Consider the following 24,234-nt stretch of genomic DNA (forward strand, 5'->3'; position numbering starts at 1 on the left):
GTGATTTCCACACCTTCTGCCTCTCGTTTGGGTGAATGAAAATCTTGTGCTATTTGTCCCGTGTAACGGGAGCAAGGCGGCTCTGATCTTTCCCCTCTGTCTTTTCTTTCTTAGTGCTGATACACAAAGGAAGGAGGAGAACGGGAGAAATGAAGTATGAACGATTAGAAAATGAAAGAAGATTGCTTTTGATTAGCACTCATTAATTAACGCAGTCAGCCGCCTGCCTGCTCCCCAGCCAGCCCATCCACAATACATGGCCTGGCTGTGTGATTAACTCAGCTGTGTGTGTTTGTGTGAGTTGGAGAAAGGCATGTTGTCATTAGTAGAGAAAAAAAAACATGTTTTTTTTTTCCCCCCTTTTTATCAGCTCATCTTTTGATCTTTCTTTCTTATGTTTCTGTTGATGTCCGTGTGTGTGTGTGTGTGTGTGTGTGTGTGTGTGTGTGTGTGTGTGTGTGTGTGTGTGTGCATTTTAAATTATAGTTTTCGTGCATATGCATGATTAAAAGTTACCTGCACAAAAGAGGATGCCAGACATTAAGGTGAAGGAAGAATGATGAGTAAGATTTAAAAGAAGAAGCAGGTGAGAGGAGATGAATGAAGGCAGCACGAAAGAGCAGAAAGTTGGGAAGAAGGACGCGGCAAAGACGAGAAAAAGAGAAACCAAATCAATTCTTAATAGAGGAGAAGACTCAAGCAAAACAAGGACGCGCATATTTTTTTTAAGTGCAAAGAGATGAAAGAAAGTTAATGGCATAAAAACAGTAAGAACAAAGGATGGGAAACGGGAGCTGGGAGGGATGGAGCGATTTCATACAGAGATAAGAAATGGAAGATTCAGAAGAGCCCCAATTTCACAGTGGTGTGAGTGCCGCAGGTTTGTGCCGTTACGGCATTACAAGGAGCGCTTCACTTGATTGCACATAAGTCCTGTTGTAGTGGGAGCACTTCGCATGTTTTATTCAGCAGCTCATCTGTAGCAGGATGGACATTTGTTTGTTCTTCAGTCTGCTGCGTGCTCAGGGTCGTGGATGCAGAGCCACGTCTCCTTACTGCTAATGGACGGAGCAGCATTAGTCAAGTGTGTCAGGCTCTGCCCCGCTTTCTCGACTGCTGGCACTGATGTTATTATCACCAGTCAAAGCTCCCACTTTAGAAAGGATATTTCAGGATTTCCTTGATTTCACAGAAGGTTTAGGTCATTCTTTATGGGAGCTTTCTGTATTTCATACGCAGTACATATGAACCTGCTTTTGAAGTGCTTCAAGGCCAGATGGAGTTTATCTGGCAACTCTTCTTATGCATAGTTTGAGCTTGTGGCGACATCAGGCTGAAGGAGAGAGGAAATATTTCTGCTCGTCTGTGTTTCACTGGGAGATTGTATATAGTTTCATTTGCTTCATACAGCTGTGTGGCTCTTGCTCTCAGGCTACGTCCACACTAGCCAGGATATTTTGAAAACGGCGTTTTCTTCTGAAAACGCTCCTCGTCCACACTATCGTTTTCAGTCGTTTTCACAGAGTTGTACGTACACGCTGAAACGACCAAAAATGCTTATGTTCCTGTACTGCGCATGCATGAAGCGGAAGACGATTCGACCTGCCTCATTTCTGTCTGCCGTTTATTTACTAACTCTTTGAAACGTGGCGGCAAAATGTTGAAGAAAAGCACCGAGTTTTTTAAACGGACTCACAATGAGGTGGAGTTGTTGCTGCGACTAACACTAAAGTACAAAGTTGCAAAAGCGAGTGAGAATTAAAGAATTAGAAGAAAAGCTATGTGGAGCATGTACAGACTGATATTAATCTTTAATAGGGCTGTCAAAATTGAGAGCAAGCAAAACAACTGCTGTATAATGCCCTCTATCTTAGGTTAATTGGTCACATGACTGCATCACATGACTTAAATGTGTCATCGTTTTCGAAAAGGCTACACTGCGACGCGAAAACGGCGTTTTCAAATGTATATGCTTTGGAGAGCATTTTCAAAACACTCTGTTTTCCTTGACCGAAAACGTCGTCTCAGTGTGGACGTAAAGCCAAAACGGAGAGAAAAAGATGCGTTTTCAAACGAAACGTATTAGTGTGGACGTGGCCTCAGGCGTGTCTGGACTTGTGGCCTTGTGTGTGATAGGGAAAGTTAACAAAGGGGGTTAACTTGTGTTAGCCCTACTTATCAAGGATTGAAGAATTAGCAAAAAGAACTTACAAATACAAAACTGCACATCTAATAGAATACTTGGCATGATTTTATTGAGTCATTCAGCAATGAGTACTTTTGTTTTGCTTGAATTGGAACCTTAATTGGAAGCTTTATGAAAATACACGCATCCATCTGTGTCCTGTGAACATAAGACACAACTAACCGGGAAGTCTGTCTGTAAGAACAATCATATGTGCAGGGTCAGAGTAAAGATTATATATGTTCCACATTACCTTGTACTGCAAGGTCAGAATTATTTTAGCCTCTCATGCATTTATTACTAAATCATTTATTTTAGGCAAAGTAACTCAATGGACTAAATGACATGGACTTCCCTATAAACATGAACTTGCTTTGTAACTGAAAACACAAAAACACTCCTAACAACCAAACCCAAAACTTTACTCCACCGTCTTTCCCCAATGTGTGTGTCTCAGTGGACCTCGTCACTTAAGTGACTAATTATCTCACACGCTGTGATCATTTCAGAGATGTCTCTGGAGACTCACACTCCTGGGAGTGGGACAGGGCACTCACAAACACCAGTAAACAGTCTTATGACGATGTCTAATGCTCGTTCTGCTGAAGCATCTGCTCACATAGAGCTCAATATTTTGGAGGTTTTCTTCAGGACGCACGCACGCACACACACGCACACACACACACACACACACACACACACACACACACACACACACACACACACACAGCTGCTTGGTCGGTTGCTCAGTTAGTTTTGTTATTCCAAACCAGCTGTCTGCTCAATTTCCTAGAGTCAGGAACATCTGTGTGTGCCCTCCCTCCTAATCCCCTCTCACTATCTCTCCTCTGTCGTCTGCCCACACACTCCTTGTATTTTCATTATTAAGAGCGTATCAGTGTGACAGGTAACAGAAATCCAACTTAAGGGGAAAAACCCCTTCAGAGCTGAGTTAAATTGGTATGGCAAGCTCCACCGTCAGCAGTCCTCTATGTATGTGCATTTTTCTGTGTGTGTGTGTGTGTTTGCCTCTTTATGCTTGATTGTGTGTGTGTGTGTGTGTGTGTGTGTGTGTGTGTGTGTGTGTGTGTGTGTGTGTGTGTGTGCGTGCGTGCGTGCGCGCATCTTGGATTCCTCTCTGGGGAAATATGTCTTTCAGTATTTTTTATAATATTTATACATTTTCATTCTCTCTATCTCCGTGTATATCGGTGTACTGTAGCTTTCTAGGCTATTAGGCTGCTGACTGTTGTATACAGTACAGTGCTGTTGGCGGGCCAGAGATAAGCTGGGGGATTGCTTTGCCGCTGCCGCTTTGTTGGAGCTGTGATGATGTGCTTCTGTCAGCCTCCTGAGGTGTTTCTGTTGTTGCATGCGTACATACATCTTTATATAAGAGAAATATGAAGATTTTGTCAAGTCCGTGGGGTGCTTATGCTTTCCTTTGAATCCCTTTAGGCTTTTTAAATGTTACTCAGAAAATAAGTTAATTAAACACTTTGGCCTTTTATAAAATTTACCTTGATAATTTAAAATGTGCAGCTCTGCAGCCATGAATGTTTTATCTAAAACTGGAGCTGTTACGAGACAGCAGCAGGAGGCTAGACACCACCGGTTTGAAGCTCTGAGTGACTCTTTAAGTGGACTCACAAACCTCATTAAAAATGTCACAGGTTGCTTTTTGTTATAAAAGTTGTTCACTGGTTTTTATGCGGTGACTCTACAATGAGAATGGTCCCAGCTCAGGGTTTCCTGACTCTATTTTTTGCTGATATTTACTTGCACATAATTGTTTGTTTGTTGTATATGTTCACTTGTATGTACTAATTTTGGGTGTAAACTGCTGTTGGAAACGTTTAATGAAAATATGGAGAAGATATTTTCCCATCCTTATTCCTGTTTCTCCTCGTTAAAGGCCACCTCACAATTCCTTGATTTCTTTTTTGCAGATGACTTGTTTGTTAAAGTGGTACATTATTACAAATGGTGATTTCTGCCAGACATTGCTGGGCAAAGTAATCACTGCACTTGGCAGAGAGCTGCAGTGATTTATTGAAACTTTTGGCAACATACATAGAAGCATGGTATACAAGTGAACAGTTTTTGATTGATTGATGATACTTTATTCATCCCAAAATTGGGTTAAGGCTGCCATACATACCATACATACATTACACAAACATCACATGGGGAAGACAGGTCAGTTCAGTTTCAGCGAGAAAATAATTCATGCTGATCCATGAAGGATAGCGTTCCATTGTGTGTTTTTCTATCCAGGTTTTTATTTGCTTTTATTGCATTGCAAGTGTGTTTGGGATCATTGTCACTCAGCTGATGGTACTTTTTTGTGTTCATAGGCTCTAGTGTTTAAGCTTTTTTAGCTACAAGCTTATTTTGTGAAAGGCATTTCTGTAAAAATGGTCAGGTACAAGGACTGGACTGGAAATCAATGAAAAAAGCAGCCAATGTCCAAAGGAAAACAAAGAAATACCTTTAAAAAACCTGGAGAACTATTGCTCCAGAGAATAACATGCACATGTTTACAGTATGTGAACAGCTATGTGTGCGTACCAGCAGTCCACTTGGATAACTTTACTCCTCTTATTTGTGAACTTGTACCTGCCTGTGATTCTCAGCAGCTGTTCTCCCTACGGTACCTTTGTTTGGAACCACAGGAAGCTCCTTCATCAATACCTGTCTCACTCTGTCTAGACGTTCAGACACTTGCTGGAGGTTCTCTCTATAATTACAGTCTAGCTGTAGATTTTCTAAAACCTCCCCCTAAAGAGCCATTGCCACGAGTTTATTTGAGCTCTGTCGGGCCTTTGGACATGCTGAATATGTTCCTGTGTAATTTATTTTCAACCTCTTTTATTTGTCTTGGCTCATGTCTCTCTCCCTGTCTCTCCCTCCTTCTAGCCTCAGTCTATTAGTCTCTGTGTTTGTTATGTGTGGTGGCAGTGAAATAACACTGTTCATTTGCTTTTGCTGAGGTGAAAAAACAATCCATCTTACACCCACCTTCTGGAAAAAAGAAGAAAAAAGATTCAGTGCTCTGACTTTAGCGTGTTCTGCCGTTCTTTGCTGAGGGAACTGGATTAGTTGACGTTAATAGGCTCAGAAGCGCCGCTTCAGGCTCTGCTGGGATGACTTTAGCAAGTTAGCAAGCTACAGTAGTGCAAAGAAACAATAAACTCTATCTGAAGAGGAAGTCGGAGTAGAACAGGCAATGGTGAGAGAAGGGGAGTTTATCATTTTGACAGAACAGTAAGAAGATTTCTGAGAAAGAAAAATGTGGTTTTAAGTGCACATGAAAGGAAGTATATATGCATACTCTAAGAGAGTGCATACTCTGTGGACGTGTTGTTGTCTTTCAAGCAGACTATATTGTTATACTCATATCGCATTCCAAATTGAGATTCATTGTGTTTGCATGGTTGCGTTGTTCAAAACAAGACATGGAACAGCTGCCAGTGTCAAAGCTCACCACAGAAGATGACTCTGTAATAAGAGTTTTTCACCACAGCGTGTCCTTTGGACATGTCTCAGTATCTTTTCATCTTTGTCAATGCTCCTTCTCTCTCTTTCTCTGTCTGCTGCAGCCCTGTCCGTGTTGCGGTCAAGCGAAGAGCAGACTCCAATTCCACAGAATAAGTTCATGGGCGACATTGAGGAGCTGGCTGCTAGCTATGAACGCAAACTCATCGAGGTGAGTGTTGTCCTCATTCATACTGCTACAGAGAGAAGGATCAGCGTCAAATGTTTTTAAAGCTTGTTTATAATAAAATCCAGGAAGTTTCCAGGTTCCCTCCAGTTCATCACATGAGCGACATACTGTAAATGTTAGTTCCTCATGTTTGAGACATTGCATTGCTCTCAATTTTCACACTTCAAGACAATTATTGTGCTAACAGGAGAGATAAAATAACAAATTGTATCTCTGGGTTTAGTTCCAGAGCGGTTCCCTGTGTTTTCTACCACATTAATAAATACGGATAAGATTAATTGTAGCTAAACTGCCATTTCAATTTGTGTTTATCTCATCGTTAGCAAGGGGCGACTCCTGTGGTTGTGAAAAGTAGTCAGATTTATTGAGGTCTATGAGAAAATAATCACTCGATTTGTGACCTCAGTTAACGTTTTCTGCTAAGCTTTTGCTCGACCACTAGTTTCACATGTTCATTTTTTTCTACTGCTTCAGGCCTTTAAGGATCTATAAAACTCTGTGTGAGGAACCTGGGAGTGGTCTGCACGGCACTTTTTGCGTTTGATAAACGGATCCATGCTGTTGTTAAAACGAGCTTCTTTGCTCTGCTTCAGAGGGCATCCATGGCCTCAGTTTGTCTCGACTGTTGCGTCTTTATTCAGTCTGTCACTGCTTGGCCGACTGCAGCTGCTCAGCTGTTAAACTGGCTCATGCGAGCAAGACCAGATATCACTCGTGTTGGCTTCCTTAGATCTGCCTCCTGCTGAGTTTTAGAATTGATTTGAAGATTTTGTTTGTTTTTAAGCCATTACATGGGTTGGCACTTGTTTACGTCTCTGATCTTTTAACTTTGCTCACTCCAACTAGATCAATGAGGTCTGCTGAGCAGATGCTCCTAGCTGTCCCAAGGTCCTGATTAAAACATAAAGGAGATCAGGCCTTTGCAGTGGACCAAACTGCACCTTCACATCAGGAGCTTTCCAAAATTACTCATTTCTGAAACTCGTATGAGCATTATTTGGCTTTTAAAGCAGACTGAATACTGATTTCTGTTTACTGCTGTTGGATTTATGTTTCACCCCATTTTTGTCAGAAGGTGGGTTCTTTCTTTCTTGTTAAAGCACATAATGAGGGCGTTATACTGTGAGAGAGTCCAAAAATTTACATATAGAGAAGTAAAATAAAAATAAGACTTTTGAGAATTTTCAAAAGAGTAGTAATAAATAATATGTACATTAAATCTTCAGTTACGTGCTGGCCCTCAGTGACTTAAACGATGGCATCTCTGGCACTGATGCTGCTCCCCCCAGCAGAAAGCAGCAAAGTAGATGGGAGTTACAACCACAGACTAGTAGAAGATCTCCAGCATCTTGCTGCACACATTAAAGGATCTGAGCTTCCTTAGAAAGTAGAGTTTACTCATCCCCTTCTTGTGCGGAGCATTGCTGTTGGTCCTCCAGTCCATTCTGCCATTCATTGCAGTGACCAGCTTTCTGTACTTCAACTCCTGCCCACCCTTAGTGCAGCCAACCACTGCAGGGTCATCAAAGAACTTCTACAGGTGGTAACCCAGTATTACTAACCGCCACCACCCAGACATACAGACTGAGGTTGATCAGTTTTGTTGTTATCTTATTTCATATTCTTTTGTTTGTCGAACAGTTTGCACTTAAATGTGCTTCTACATAAACTTCACTTCTGACTTCCCTACAGTATATTATTGAATTTAGTAAATGATGATGGTCCTGTTTAGACTAAAGTAGTTGATAAAGTGGGGAAGGTTTTAGGGTTTTCCCACACACATGCCTTGGGCTACGCTGTTTGTTCAGTCTTGTATTTGTAGGATTAGGTAACCAGTTCCACCCATCTTCAAAAAAATGACCGTGACTGCCACGCTGTAGTACAGAAACTGTAATGTGCTGTGACTGTGGCTGTGTCTGTCTTTGAAATGAAGCTTTTGAAATTCCAACCACATAAACCTTGTTACGCCTCAATTCAAAGAAGTTGATTTTTCACTCTGAGTTTTATTTTGTTTATTTTACTCGGAAGGATAAACACGACGTTCCCGTCTGCATTTCACTCTCAGGATCATCTGCCGGTGCCCGAGTTTCAGAAAGCTTCTGTTTGCTTTAAACGAACGGGGGAAGTCACAGCTTCTACTTCACAATACAAAGTGTTCACTTACTGTATATATTATCAAAGTAAATGAGGTCATGATTTGCGTTAATACCTGCATTCAGAGCTTTTAGTTTTGGGGAAAAATGTCCCCAGGCTACTCCAACTAAATAAAGTAGAGAAATTGGACTTTCTGCATTTGCATTGATTTAAAACCCATAACAGTGCCAACAGAGCTTTTCCCCGAGCAGGTTCTTTACAAAAACATCAATTGAGGATCTCAGGAAGCTCTATAATAATAGGACATAAGGCATAACTCTGCCTGCTGTCTGAGTAATGATGAGAGCTGTGTCCAGTTTACTGTTAGATTGACCAATATGACAACACTCCCAGTAAGAGTGTATTCTAATAGGTAGTGACATGTGTGAGGGTGTCTGCATGAATAATTCATCTGAGGTTTTATATTTTTTTAATAAGAAATAATTCAGTCTGTGTTTCCCCAAACTGTGTCCTCACTTATTTATGCACATGCATGTATGGTGCATTTTTAATGATGTTTACTTATTTATTTGTTCGTTTACCGAGCTGTCAGTGTCATTTGGGCCTTTACAGCAAGACCGGAGGACAGTGTGGAGCACAATCACCCTGCAGACTCTGTCCTTCATCCAACTTGGTATAAATTATCCTGTCGTGCAGGATGCAGGTATTTTCCTCGTCCCTGTTTGGTAATAAGTTGCAGAGTAGGGATCTTGTAAAATGTGAGTGTGACTGCTCTGGTGAGGCTAGTGCTTGCTCTTTAGATAACAGCAAACCACAGAGGAAAATGGAACAAGAAAGACTTGCAGCTAACAGGAGATACAGAATGTTCTTATTATTGTTCATCACCAGTGCTGTCAGCTGTCGCCCTTAATAGGACTTACCATAATATTCAGTGCAGTGGGATATTAGTGTGAAATAGAGACGGGCAAAGCAGAAAAATGGCTTTTAATGGAAAACTCTGTGTGTGTGTGTGTGTTTTCATGAACGGAAATAGCAGAGTTGTGATGTGTGGGCTGAACTGGTCCCAGTTCAGTGTCTTTGAAAAGAAGAAAAATGGCACAATTTTTTTTATAAATTTTTATTTAAATAAGAAACTTGAGCCATGACATAATAGTTAAGTTATTCTTATTCAACATATTGCCAACAAGAAAAGTCCAGCAATCACTGGAGTGCTGTGATTGCTGGTTTGGGTTAAGCTAGGTGGAGTAAGATGGCAGAGCCGGTCCAATCTTGCGCCAACATTCTGCCTTTTCTGTGCACAATGAAGACAGCAACATGCAGAGTGATTATTGGAATTGTCACAGGACACGAGCATCCTGTCTGGGCTTCATGTGGCGACTAGGGAAGGGTATCGTTTAGGTTTTATCCGATACCAGTACCAAACCGGTACTTTTGAAACGGTGCCGGTGCTTAAACGGTGCTCGAACCGGTGCCCGAACCGGTGCTTAAAGAATGGAGAACACACACTTTGTCCAAAAACCTCTTATGTTTAGCTGTTTTTTTTTGTAAAAAGGTAACAATGTTAGCCTTTTCTGCAGCTATAGGGGATTTATGGCATCACTCTTGGCTGGAAGCAGTGCTTAATCAATGGAAACAACACAAACTTTGTCCAAAAACCTCTCATGTTTAGCTGTTTTCCACTTTTTCTTTGGTCGTTTTAGCCTTTTTGGCCAGGGTGAAGCGAGCATCTGCCATCAAACAAGAAGACAGCAGCATGTAGCTATGGTGATGTTTGCTAGTTCACCTTACGTGCATTAATGTAATAACGTGGTTAGCCTACTCAATGTAAATTACACACGGACAACATTAAGCTACTCACGCAGAGAAGAACGGCTGCTGCAGCCATCGTCCGTCATCATTTCTGCTACACTGGCAGGGCTAGGGGCCAGGACTCTCCCGGTCGGGTTTTTGGGGGATGTTGCTAACTCCGGGTCCAATAACAGGCACCACACCCGCAGTAGATGTGCTCGATGTGAGGTCTCGCAGCAAGCTATCAAATACGGTGCATTTCTCGGCTTTTAACAAAATGCTATAAGAGTCCCAGATATAAACCTAGTGGGAGTATCCCCCCACAGAGGGACAAAAGGACCCCCTGATGATCCTGAAGAAGCTTCTCGGATGAGAGGTGAAACGTCTTCAAGTAACTTAAAGAAGTCCAGACGCTTTTCTTTGCAAGCTCCTTTGACTACGATGACCTGGATGACTGGGAACCTTCACAGACAGATTGGCTAGAATCCAAAGTGTATGACATCTCAGGGAAAAAAAGCACCGAAATGTGCGCTGCTTTTCGGTCTGGTTACTACCGTTTATGTCAGAATACCGGTACCCATCCCTAGTTGCGACTAATTGATTGTCAGGCACAGCATTAATCACACAGGAACGACAGTTGAAGCAAACACACACATAAAAAATCCAAACTCTGTGTGCATTGCACGTGACATGGTATCAGCTTACTTTTAGTGCTAACCATGCTAGCATGCTATAGCTGAGAAGAAATCCTCTAATAAATTCAAGGTGGAGTTTGCAGTCTACAGTGTTTGTTCTGGGAGAACAAATACAGATGAATAGAGTGACTGGCCGCAGGAAATCTCAAAAGGTGCCTGGGCCTTTGCAACCCTAATCTCACCGTAACTTAGATTTAGTGTATACACAGCTTAACAAAACGCTGGTTTGTTAAGCTGTGTCTTTGCATTTTGAAGCCGAATGTGATGAGTGAGGTGTGGATCTGATTGCAAAAACACACACTTCAGCAATTCCAAAAGAGGCAATGAGGCTATCCTGAATAATCCACTTTTCTGCCTCCTAGCATGGCCAGAAATTACAAAACGCACTTAATGTTATATTCAATAAACTTCAAAATGGAGACTGAGCCCATAAACTCATCAGGAAGTTGTTTGCTGTATTCACAGACAAATGGAGATGAGGGTCGTTTTCCCAATAAACTCAAACGATACAAAAAGCAACAACTGGGCTCATGGCTGGTGAGCAATAAAAATAATTGAATTTACTTTTATTAAAATAATCTGTTTTAATAAAAAAATAGAGTAAAGGCACTTCCATATTGACCATACTTTTCAGTCCTGACAGCTCAGTCCATCTTTTAGCAGTGTGATAAATGCACCGCTCACACGAGCTGAAACTGCAGCGCAGCTTCTCCTGATATAAGAATTTGACATTTTGTGATTTACACGAGCAGCTGTCAACACTCCTGATTCCACTGTCTCCGCTCGGTGACTGAGACAAAATCTGAGCAGCCAAGTTATTGATTTTTGAAAATGTCACATCAAGCCTTGTTTGATACATAAAGGCCTCACTGAGACAAATAAATACTGGATGGGGGCTCAACCTTCATTAACCTGTGAAACACGCCCGTGTTTCTGACCTATTTGAGTTTTAATTTAATGATGCAAATGCCTTGTATTGACTTTAACTTTGCACTCAGAACTCGATGCTCGTTTCCTTTTCATGTTGCCTTTGAAGCTGTGCACAAGGCAAACCTCAACAAATGAAAGTAATTTAGTGGTTGCTCAACAGGGTAGCTTTTTCCTGACATGCAGGTAATGATGGCCTGTGAGTTTGGTTTTGGGCTTGGCATCTTTTACCAGAACCAAGCTTGTGATGTCTTGTAAAGGCATGAAGGGCAATGAAGCCTCATATGGCCATTCCACTGAAGCTACTGATTGCACCATTCAAGGCAGCAAATATGATTGGCTGGTTGCTGATGACTCCAAAGAAGAAGTATTTCTTACTGCTGCTACAAAAATCCATTTGTTATAGTTTCAGTGAGCTCACTTTAGTTCAGTTTATCATTACAATAAAACCACTTTTATTAAATGTTTTTAAAGCTGCATTAGCTGGTGTTCTGATAATGCAGATGCAGATTAGACAGAAGAACATAATCACCTTAGAGCCTTATTATGGCAGTTTCAATGGATCATTAAGTAATTTACACAGATATGGAGCCATACTGGCATTCATTTGGACTTTTGTTTCTGAATTTTAGTTTCTACCAACTCTGCTTGTAAAGCCTAAGCAGGTAGTATACAGTGGGTTTATCAGACTTCCTCTGAAAGCGCCTGCCTTCTGGGGCTACAAATGAACATACTGACAGTTTGTGGACCATTAAATCAAACAATGAGCTACAAGAGTCTAAAAGGCTGTGAAGAGAAATACACCGACAGCAGCCTGATATACTCTGTTGTTACTGATTCTATTAGTATGATCAAAAAGATCCACGATGATGCCCACAGGAAACAAAAATCTTACCAGATGTAAACTTTGCAGATCTCTCCTTAAGGTAGTTTCCTTGAACACCTCTGAACTTCCTCCCAGCGTGGCTGCTAGTTTGAGATTGATCCCTGCAAGACGCATTCTTAGATTTAGAATATGCACCTTGCAAACATCAGTTTCTGTATCTCAGTGACCAGCTTTTGCTTTGAGGATCATCACCAGCGATGAGAGCTGAGTTTCCAGCTTTTATAGACCGAACAGGATTTATCTGTGAAATAGGCAAAAGTTTCTGCAGTAATTTGAAGGTGTTGCGTTCAGGCCCAGACCACCGTCAGGAATGTTAATGCACTGTGTTGGACACTCAACGCAGAGTCCTGCTGTAACATCCTGAGGTGCCTGAGGGGCAACATCTGTCAGGAAATGACCTCAACTGTGGTGTGTGCCATTATATGTCAGCACACACATTGAATAGGGAGTTGTAGTTGTTTTTTTTAACCACCCAAACACAAATATACACGATATACACAGTTTGTGGGACAGCTGGTCTGTTGGTCATTCTTACTTGTGCTGTTGCTGGTCCATGAGCCAGGTGTTAAACTAGAGACAGTTGTGTAGGGACAGAAGATGATCACGGTTTGTGTTATCAATAATGGGATGCCACTCTGTTCTTGGTTGCCATGGTTAAATGGTAAGTTTCCATGTACTAATTTTTCACATTTTATATGGTCTTGCATGATGAATATGAATATAAACAAGAAAAGTGTCTTAAATAATTATGTAATGTAGGTCAAAAATCTGGAAATTCTTTGGTATGGTTGCGTTTGCCTGTCTGCTCTTTGACTAACAGCTAGCTGTGCGTGTGCTTTTCCCATCTCAGTTTTGAAATCATCTCTTTAAATCATCTGTTTAAAATGTTTTTGGTTTTACTCATTCAACCTATAACCAAACGGTCTCAGTGAGTAAGAAGCCTTTGTTTTTGGTGCCACAATCTGTTTTCTCTCATTCTTCTCTTATTTCCTTTCATTCTTTGCCGTGTCAATCAGAGGGTGATGCTGGCGTGTTCGTGTGTGCTTGCATTCGCCAACTGCGTGAATCCCTATCATAAATCTTCATGAATGTCTGATCAAAGCTGGTTTAAAAAAAGCTATCAGTGTGCAAGCACGTCACCGTATCCCAGTGGATCTGTTTCTGAGTGAAATAAACAAAAAGGACATGAAAGACAGACAGATGCAGAGAGATGAAAACGAGGGGGGAGCAAGTGCAACAACTCCAGGGAATAAAGACATAACCATTTTAATTTGCATCTTTATGGCATTGTACTTCTCTTTGTCTGTGAATAATAAAAAAACAACAACAACAAAAATGCTTTGCATAATGCAGTAAAGATTTCCACCGAGGTTTCTGAGAAACACCCAAACTGCATGACACCGATCTGTGAGTGTTGGGCGATAAGGAAAAGGTGGGCAGGCGATGATGTAACACATCGTCTTATCAGCGCACGCAGGCTGTTGGTGGCAGGCTGAAGGTGTACAGTACAGAAACACCTCTATGAACTTATCAGGCTTCCAGTCATGCACACTCACCAGGATGTGACTGTTCATTTTTAATTATATTTTTTTATCAATTGTGAAGCTGATCCGACAGAGCACTTTGCAAAAGTCTCGAGCCAGCTTTCATGTCCTTGTATTTTGCTTCCAAAGAAGCAGAGTTTCATGTAATCTCTTTAAATGGCCTTGAGCAAACAGTGCAATCATACCTTTAGATGAATAAGCAAATAATACCAGAGGTAACAGTTTGACAGGCATAAAATAGTATTTTTGCAGGCAGCAATGGGGTGATTCCCAAAGAACCAGTGGCTGTAAATTTAGAATAAAATGGTTTGGGACTCCAACTTCAGCCAGGGGTGTTGGCCAATCTGTCAAAATTGCAAAACTGCAGAGAAAATCGACACTTTTTAAAAAATTTTTGATCCTATGCAATACTATCTCCCAATGCAGTCCAAGCATACCTGGGTAGAAAAACATGCTATCAGTCATGGATTGGCTTCCTCCAGAGCCCAACCTTAACATTACTGGAACAGTGTGGGAATTATCTTGACAGGGAAGAAGCCTGGAAAACTATTCTTGCAGCCGATCCTTACTGAAATGACCAGAAAGATGCCTAAGAGTTCAGGCTGTGTTGAAAAATACATGTGGTCGTACCACATACTGACTCAAGTTTGTTAGAATTCCAAAAACCTCTCTGAATCTTTGCCTTTCATACTAGGTTTTAATATTTTTGCACATGCTAAATATGGTGTGCTGGGGGAGCAGCACAGCAAAGAGGGACTCATCCAGGCTGGAGAAACTGATCAGGAGGGCTAGCTCTGTGGTCGGCATGAAGCTGGACACTCTGGTGACAGTGGCAGAGAAAAGGACATTAAAGAAACTGATGGACATTATGAACAATGCTGGGCATCCTCTGCACACGGCCATTAACAACCAGAAGAGTCTGTTCAGTGACAGGTTGCTTCTCCCAAAGACAAGAACTAACAGACTTAAAAACTCCTTTGTCCCACACGCCATCAGACTGTTTAACTCCTCTCTGGAGGGGAGAGGGAGGGGAAACAGGAGGACAAAGGAGGGGGGAACAACTAAGCTGTAGTGCCTCTTCACCTCACTGTACAATACCTTGTGCAATACTTTTTGTAGATAGTCAACAGTGCAATAGACTCAATACTTGAAATGTGCAATTCACTTGTATTTTTATTTTTTATTCCTATTTATTCTATTTATCCCCTTTGTATATTTTATTTATATTTGTCTCTGCATTTATATATGTGTGTGTGTGTGTGTGTATATATATATGTATGTATGTGTATATATATATGTATGTATGTGTGTATATATATATATATATATATATATATATATATATATATATATATATATATATATATATATATATATATATATATATATATATATATATATATATATATATATATATATAAAAACAATTCTGTAACTGTAACTTCGGTCGTTGCTGTGCTTTTTGGAAGTCGAATTTCCCAGAGGAACCCACCCGAGGGATTAATAAAGTTCTATCTTATCTTATCATTTCAATAAATCACTGCAACCATTTCCCATTTTCTTAAAGCAAACTATAAAGAAATGAAGAGAGACTTGGGGCTTTTGCGCAGTACTTTAGTTCACTTAAAGTTAACTTAACTCAGCCATTCAGGATGTTTTTATTGAACATTTTGCACAAAATGTCCTCCTATTAAAAAAATAAATAAATAAAGGAAAAGATTTTTAAAGAAAAACTCTTCCTTAGTTATGATTTTAAAAAGGGAGAGTTTAAAGGCTACTTCTCTTTAGGCAATTCAGATTTATACCTGGAAACCTCTAAGCCAGTAGGAGATGTTCAAATACTCCTTTGAGTAAAATCAGTTCTTTGTGTTTCTGAAAACCAATTTGGATCTTTTTAAGAACCTCTTAATGTCGCCTACGAATAGGCTGAAGTCTCATTTAAAAAAGTGGAACCGGTGGGCAACAACAGACTGCTGCGTCTCTTTTTATCGTATGAAGATGCTCTTTTTATAACGTTCCCACCTGTCACCTGACAACCCAGCCCAGTGATGATCCTTTTCATGAGAACAGCCACATCTAACTCTGCAATATGTACATAGTGTCCTGCAGTTTCATTCATAAGGCAAAAGCATTATTACTGCATCCATACGTTTAATGTTTCAAGAACAACTTTTGGTAATTTCTTAAAATCTTGAAATCGGAGAACTGATGAGAATCTTTCGGTCAAAGGTCAAGGTCACTGTGACTTCATAAAACACCTTGTTAGCCATAACCACTGAATTTGTACGCTAGTGATAAGAAGTCTTTACCCAGATTAAATTTTAAAAAATGCACACAAGGGCACTTTTCAAATGTCAGTTTAATTAAATCCAACAAGTGCTGCTGAAGCAGATCAGATATGTAGAGATTTCTTTTTTCATTTCATTTAAATATCCCATATTTAGGCATATAATTGCACGTTATAGACAGAGATTTAACTACTTATGTTTTAAAAAACCATAAAATTATTTGTTTTGTTAACAAAATGTATTTGATAAAAATCCAAAACAGGCATTTTAATTTTGATAACCATTAATCAAACTGGAAGGTGAGATTAATAATTATGTAGTAATTAGTCTTTGGAAACATTTAATATTTCTTTTGAGTTTGAAAGTAGTTTGAAAATTGCTCATTTTTAATTTAAACAGCCAAGTTTTGTCCTCATTTTGAGAGCTTGGTACATCATACAGTAGTGCTGTAATCTAACTAGGCTAATCCTCTGTCATCATTAGCCAGATTGTTCAGTAGTGATCTGTCACGTCTTACACTACAGATATTTTTCATCTTGTTTCAGTACGCAGTGTGTTGAGTATTTTCTATCTGCTGTACTGCATTGATAAGTAGAATGAGATTGCTGTTGCAGGGTAGAAAAGACATATAGGTCGAAACTTCCAGTGGGATCAGGGATTCTCCCTTTGATCCACAAGCTCATTAATTAACCATAAACAACATCAAGAACAAGTGCAACAATTACAAGCTACTGACTCACAAGAGCGATATTAATAACCAGAAAAATATGAACCAGCATGCTTCTATAATTCTCCTTGTCTTTGCTGTGTAATGCAAGTGAATGTGACCCTTGAGTAGCCCAGATATTGCATAATGCATATTATTCTTTCTCAAATAATGCAGGTGAATCTGCTTTGAAGTGTTCAGACAGGCTCTGAGCACAAAAGCCTTTCAGAGCATTAAATTCTCTCTTTTATAGGAATTATGGATTTCTTTGTTCAGATTGGACTGGTAAGCTCTCTCATGTCTTCGATTGCATAACCTTAATGCACTAATGATTTCAGTTACTATTTGTGGGCATTTTTATTCATCTTCAGATGAATCATTCAAGACCTGTAACGCAGTCGAACACCAGACCAGCATTAAAACACAGCGTACCTGATGCGGGGCTTCAATATGCCAAAGTATATTAATGCTACACAGCTCGTCTCTGTTACTATCGAACTCGGCTGATGAATCCTGGAGTCCTGAGCGTTGCTACTGTACAGAAGCTCTGCAGCACCAGAGTAAGATTTGAAAAGCCGGTTGAGTAAAACTCTAAAATGATTAACAGAATTTATTTAGCCAGTCTTATTATCTTTTCACCAAGGACAGGTTCCTCCAAGTTTCCATCATTTTGCCTGCTGATCTTCACACGATGCTGTTTATATTAAAGACACTGGCAGATTTATCACTGAACTTCTTTGCAGTTTTTTAAAACAACTGGATCATTTCAGTGGTTCACAACATTTATTTTGTTGCCTGAAAGTTACAACTATCACCTGACACGTGAGAGGTGTGTTCTTAAACAGTGAAATAGGCTAAAACATCTCTAAAATCAGCACATTATGCCATGATTTAATCATACTGATGAGGATGATGATGTAAAAGTCTCAAAAACTCACAAAGCTTGTATCAAATATGAAACGCTTGGCTTTAACCTGGATTATCTTTATATTGAAATTTGACAAATATGCAAAAAAAAAAAAACCTATTAAATGGAGAAAATACTTTTTCACCACACCGTACATAATATATGTCTCATTCTGCTGGTTTTACACCACACAGCAAACACAGATCAGCCCTTCAGATTCATGGAAGAACAGAAGTCCACAAAAAAGAGAAAACATTTATTATGTGTTGCAATAATCTATAACTACCAGCTGAGTGTTCTTTTAATCCACAATCTTCATCCCGACAAATTCCTGTCAGTGTATATTAAAATGTTAAGTTTTGATGGTGAAAGTGACAACTTTTCCAATGTAAACCTAATCTTAATCCACCCAAATACTTCTGGCATGTGTAGGCCACGAGAACATTTACCAAGACAGGGCTTTCATTTCCTGAATGCTCATCCGCATGTGATGAAAACACCCCTAAAATTAAAGCTGACAGACTGTATTTTAACATTGTCATCACTGTAGCGTCTCAAAGTAATAATACTACATAATCAAAAAAATGTGTGATCCAAGTGCACAGGCAGCTCGCCGTGTGATGCCGCAGTGACAAAAACCCACGTCTGTACCACAGGACAGATTTAGCTTCTTTTTTTTTTTCCCCATAAACTTCTATTTCTAGCTTTTCTATCGGCCCATCTTCCGCTCTCATGAGCTCACACTTCTTAACGCATCTCTCCATCTCTATTTGTATGTTGTTGTTTTTTTCCACCTCAGTTCAGAGTGGACAGCACAGCTTGTGATGTCTATATTTGTCCTCTCTCACACTCTTTCTTGCCCCCCCTCCCTCATTTCTCAGCTGTGTCTCTTCCTCTTAAGGAGCAGCTGTGCTGAAGTGACTCAGAGATGCACATAGAGACCCAAGCTGCATTTATTAGATGTACAAAGAAGCCCAGTACCGGCCCTGTTATGGTTAAGGTCTCACCCAGGTTTAACATTTAAATGAACCTTTGATGCCTTTTATTAGGTTTCCTATCTGATGAACAGTTTATGTAATCTCACAGTCAAAGTCCTATTTTTAAAATGATTCAGACGCACTGGGAAGGACACAAATGAACAAAAACAATGTCTGTTACTGATTCATAATATCTTTAACCACGTATGATTTTTGCATTGTTTGTTTGCTTGTATTGATGCAGTGTAGTTGCTAAATAACAGGGACACCGGTGCCACTTTGACTCATGCTCATCCCCTTTCTTTGTGTCTCCAGCTGCTCACTACCTTCCAATCTCCCGGAAAAGCAAAATAGTATGAACATTATCGTTTATGAAAGTGCTTTCTGTTATTTAAGAGGAAACACTCGGGCTTGGCTCCGAACTGGGCACATACTAATGTGCGAACTTCAAAAAGTGGATAAGTGTAACATGAAAAAAGGGTGTTGTGTTCATAGACAACAGGTTCAGTTTGTGCTGCTGCACCTGCTTCTCTGTCTTCTGTGATCAGAGTATTCATGTCAAGTTGTCACTCCAATTAACAGGCCTCCACTTCAGCAGAAACCCACTTAAAATCAAGTATTAAAAAGAAAGGAGAAGTCTGGGTGTACTCCATCACAGCACACCCTGCTGGCGTCCATAGACAGTCCTCTGATGATGGTTTCTAGGTCAGTATCAGACAGCAACTCCTAAAACAATTTTACTTATTGAATCCATAAATGGTATGCAAATAAAACCTCAACATCACCCACTGGTGAAGGCTAGAGTTTGACTTTTTGCCCATTGACATCCCTGTAATCACTATAATGTTAATTCGGATGACGATTTTGGCGACGTTAAACAAAATGTACTTGCTGTAAAAGCTGAACAGCTGGTACCTCATAGCTTAATAGAGGGCTTGATATGACTCAAACTGAGGGACAACGCACACTCATGTGGTAGTGAGTTGTTAGTCAGTATGTAGCCACACATTACCCTACACCCACTATGCCTGTTTTACTCAGTGTTACGCATAAATATTGCCACCGTACCACAGCCTGTGACCTCCAAACCCTGATATCAGCTTTCCCTTTTGTTTCCTCTTGTCCTGATGAGCTTTTCCTCCTCTCCATCTAATTTTGCTCCACCCCATTTATAGTATGTGTAATTAAGGTTATGAGGTTTTGGGTCAGCTGTACCACTGCTCCCCCCGTCTGTTTTCTTCTTTTGGGGGTTTCAGCTCACGATGGCATTTTTTATTCAGGCCAGCTCAGCTTGGCACAGATCAGATCATAAACGGGAGGAGAGGAGAGGGAGAGGCGCACGGAGAGATTCTGTAGAGATGGGAGTGGAGAGAAGCAGAGAAGAATAAGGCGTTATCCTCCTCCATGAGATTTTTGTCCTTGTGCGAGCGGGCCTTTGAGCACTCGAGCGGGGAGTCTTTACTGTATGGGGTCGACATCACTTGGGTGGCAGTTTTGCTGAAGTGAGGCAGTGCATCTTACTAAACCAGCCCTGCATGCCTGATAGAGAGACTTCTGCTCTTCTGTAGTCCAGTTTTCAGTCACAGTCAGTCATTACGGTATTTTGGATATATCTGCATCGGATGAGGCATTTGAAGCTAAGATGAGATTGTTTTCGTTTTTTGAAGCTGTTGGCTATTTTTATGACATCCTTACATAAAACATGACTGATTAATTTATTCAAATATTTGATGTGATTAGTTAGGTTGGTGAAGGCTCACGCAGTGCGATTAAAAATAAATGTTGCCTTGTATTTGCTTTTAAGCCGTACACTTCAACTTCGCAGAGTCGCAGAGTTGGAATAAAAGAAAGCAATTTGTCTTTCTTACATACACAATAACCAACAAAGGTATTTGTTTTAATCACGGAGCTTTAGTATATTTGTCATTATTAATGGTAGAGGAAGAGAATCAGTTGAATCTGATTTTTCGTTTGTTTTATTTAAAGGTTCCAGCTGTTAATCCCACTTAAGTGCTGCTAACGGTACAAATTATATCAGTTTTGTAGAAAATTAAAATAATAGACTCGTTCAGCCCAGAAAAATCACAGCGTGAGTTGCAGTTTAATTTCCACTTATTTTTACAAATGCGTAAAAGTATGGTACTGTATACTGTTATACTGCAAGATTATAATTAGAGAAGGCATATTGTCCTTCAGAGTTTTTGCTAGATCATTTTTAATCTGATTAGCACAGCTTCCAGGAAATGCAACGAGCCATGAATGTGTTTATTCCTACATTAGTAAATCTAATTGCTTGCAAATGAAATTCTGCAAAATGAGCAATTAAACTTTGGCTTCATGGCTTATTAAAAGCACCTTGTAAAGTAATGTTTCACGTTCACAGCTTGTCATTAAAATGCTTTGTGTGTGTCCTCGGCTCCCAAGGTATTGCCATAACCAACAGTGCAATAGCTTGAAACTGTCAGCAAGTATATGTCTGATATTGTTATCATGCACAATATTCAGAATTGTGGCCTATTCATCAAACCTAAGCACCTTTAAGTCATCCTAGTTCGGAGCAAGGGAGTGCAGTTATCACATGTCCTACCTCCTCAGGCAGGCCATTGCAGCTCATTCTGGTCACTTTTGGTTCTCAGTTTTGATTATAGGATATCCTCTGGATATCCCTACCTGAGCCATGACTTTAAGTTGTACAAAGCTCTACAACAGCTGCCTGTCAGGCTTCCATTTTTCAGACTTTTTGAGTTGTCAGGGCTTTTCCTTGTGTTTTATGGTTCCACACTGAAGGTTTTAGAGTTTGAAGCTGCTTGATGGAAATTGTCAGCTAGTCCATCAGTCTTGAGGCTAAGAAGGTACTAGGAGGAAAATAAAGGTGGAGAAAGAGGACATACATGTCATACACACAGATCCCTGCCACCTTCCTAACTCTGGAGGTGCCACCCACAATAGCTTTGACGCAAGAGACCTCTGATGCTGTCCTGGGGTATTTTGGGTTGGATTCTATGGATTCTCACTCACACTGGGTAACACTGGAAACGCTGGAGGGCTCTTTGTCATGTCATGTTGTTGTACTGTGGTGAGGCGCATTGTCCTGTCCTCTTGTGTCTGCAGCAGTGTTTAGTTGGTTGTCTAACATCCACATGAATCCATGTCTGAGGTTTGCCAGAAGGACATTGTTTTAACCTGATTTTTTTAAGCCCGGGTCAGCCAAGGAAGAGTAGGGGCGACATATGCAACAGTGGTTTTATTGCTGTTCTTTGTGTATTGTCTAGCAGTACACTCTCTGCAAGGGTTAAATTGCATCATATCCCTAGTTTGCTTATTACTGTTTGGCATGTTACCACACCGTATGTATATACTTTCCTTTTAAACCATTTACGGCATCAAATTGAACTCTAAAGCTAACTTCTGGAATCTCCATAATGAAGTACAGATTTTTTTGTCTTTTTTCTGATGAAATTTCAAAAGCCACTAATTAGCTGCTACCCAGTAGATATTTATTGGCTGATGCAACACTGAAGTGAGGCTTTGGGTGGCCTTGTCTAGAGAAAGGTCAGCTAAAGAATGTGATAATGCCCACTGAGTAATGCCCATTGCATGTGAGGTCCAGATATGAGTGAATGAACGCTGAAACTTAGTTGTGCATTTTAATGAAGCGTTAATAACACAGAGGAGATGACCTTGCCTGGTGAAACAAATTGGCAATGCTAGCACGTAGCTACTGCTTAATGCAGACCCGTGTTTGGCGTGTAAAATTGCAATTCACATTTTCACATGCACACTTGGATACTCTATACTACATACACTACTGTACACACGCACACATCTACAGCCAGAGAAAAACTTATTAGCACACTCTCACTGAGAATTAATTGGGTTTCCTCACGCTTAAAATTAATTCCCTCCTTTATAATGTCCTATTTAAGAGTCATGGCAGCTAAATAAATAGAGGTGATGAATGGCTTGCATGGCAGTCAAAGGTGTTAAGCATACATGTGCGGGGTCCCTTACTCTTCCCTGTCTGACCTGGGCTTACCAAATCAAATTGAAGTTCAAAGTGTGCGTTTGTGTTTCTCATTCGTACAAATCATGTCGCATCTTCATCTCGTCTCATCACAAATGTCTGGGCTCGGGAGAGAGATGGAAACTTTAAGGGTTGGGGGATTAATTTTTGAGCCACTGTCAGTTATGTTTTATGTTTAAAGATTAGCATCAGCTGTTTTTATTGCTTTGCAGCACTGTCTGATCCAGTGATTTATACTGCCTCGGGTATTTAGAGACATTTTTATATTGACTGAGAGCACTGGTATACCTGCTTAAACAAAAAGCGTCAAGGCAGAGTATCAACCGAGCTCAAACAGAATTCTGAAGAAAAATGAGTCTGTGTCATGTGTGGCTGTATGCAGGCAGGACTGGAATGGTGGACCCAAAGTGCAGACTCTTGGATACGAAAAAGGTGCACTTGAAAACAGCTTTAATGGTGAACCAGACCAAAAACTAAACTGAAAAAATACAAAAAACTAACCAGGTTGGCAAACAGAACACACAGTACAGAATGAGGGTAGATCGCGACACGGACAGAGGAAAACACAGGGCTTAAAAACAGAGGGAGCAATCAGTGAATGAGAGACAGACGGGAAACACAGCTGGGGCAAATCAGGGCTAACGAGGCAAGGGAAGCAAAACCTGATACATTAACCCGAGATACGGACTTCAAAGTAAAACAGGAAACATAACACAGAGATGCAGACTTGAGAAGGGGATACAGCAACTAAGGAATACAGACAGAAGCCAAAAGACTAAAACTCTAACATAAACCACACAGAGAACCTAAACTCAGAACAACCCTACAAACCATTAGATATAATTAATCCAATCAAAGGACCAAAAACACAAAACCACTGGGTCGACGACCCAGCCCCCCTAACAGTCTGTTTTTCACAGGTAAATAAAAAAGATATATATAATATACTTTTACGACTATGTAGATAACAGTCGTTGTGACTGTAGAGTTGCATACAGTACTTATTTTTTGCATCACCCTGGATGAAATCTGCAGTACTGATAATATCTCTGAAATTATACATACATTTGTAATGCCAGACCAAAATTATTCAACGTGGAATACCTGAAAACAAAAACAAGCCCTGGCACAAAGCTTGAGAAAATCAGAGTTTCACCAGTTTAGTCCTTTTTTCTGGCACGAGTGGCCATGTTTGGATGAGAAGTGAGAATACAAATTTATGAGCTAACGCTAGCAAGCTACATCTATAGACTACACTGGCACACACACCACATGATGCTAATGAGTGCTAAGTAATAGCAAAACTGAAACACAAACTTTGGCGACGTCAACACGATAACTTATCAAAATAAACCATGGAGTGGCTTCATTTTTTCCTGGACGTGTGCATTTGTTGTTCATGTTTCCCTTTTTACATTTGAAGTCTACAAATGTGCTGAGATTGTGCATATAACACAAAATGAATCGTGTCTACTTTGTGTAGTTG

General features: G+C 40.2%; 1 protein-coding gene across 1 annotated transcript in view; it reads left to right on the top strand.

The window, feature by feature from the left end:
• The window catches only part of snx29 (sorting nexin 29), a 150,776-nt gene that overhangs the window by 71,689 nt on the left and 54,853 nt on the right, over window positions 1–24,234 (top strand). Inside the window, exon 15 of the mRNA XM_080873801.1 lies at window positions 5,788–5,894. Within this exon, the coding sequence (XP_080729927.1) occupies window positions 5,788–5,894 (107 nt within the window). The remainder of the gene's footprint in view (window positions 1–5,787; window positions 5,895–24,234) is intronic.

This window comes from Rhamphochromis sp. 'chilingali' (assembly GCF_963969265.1).
Source record: "Rhamphochromis sp. 'chilingali' genome assembly, chromosome: 22".
In the NCBI taxonomy this organism is placed as follows: Eukaryota; Metazoa; Chordata; class Actinopteri; order Cichliformes; family Cichlidae; genus Rhamphochromis; species Rhamphochromis sp. 'chilingali'.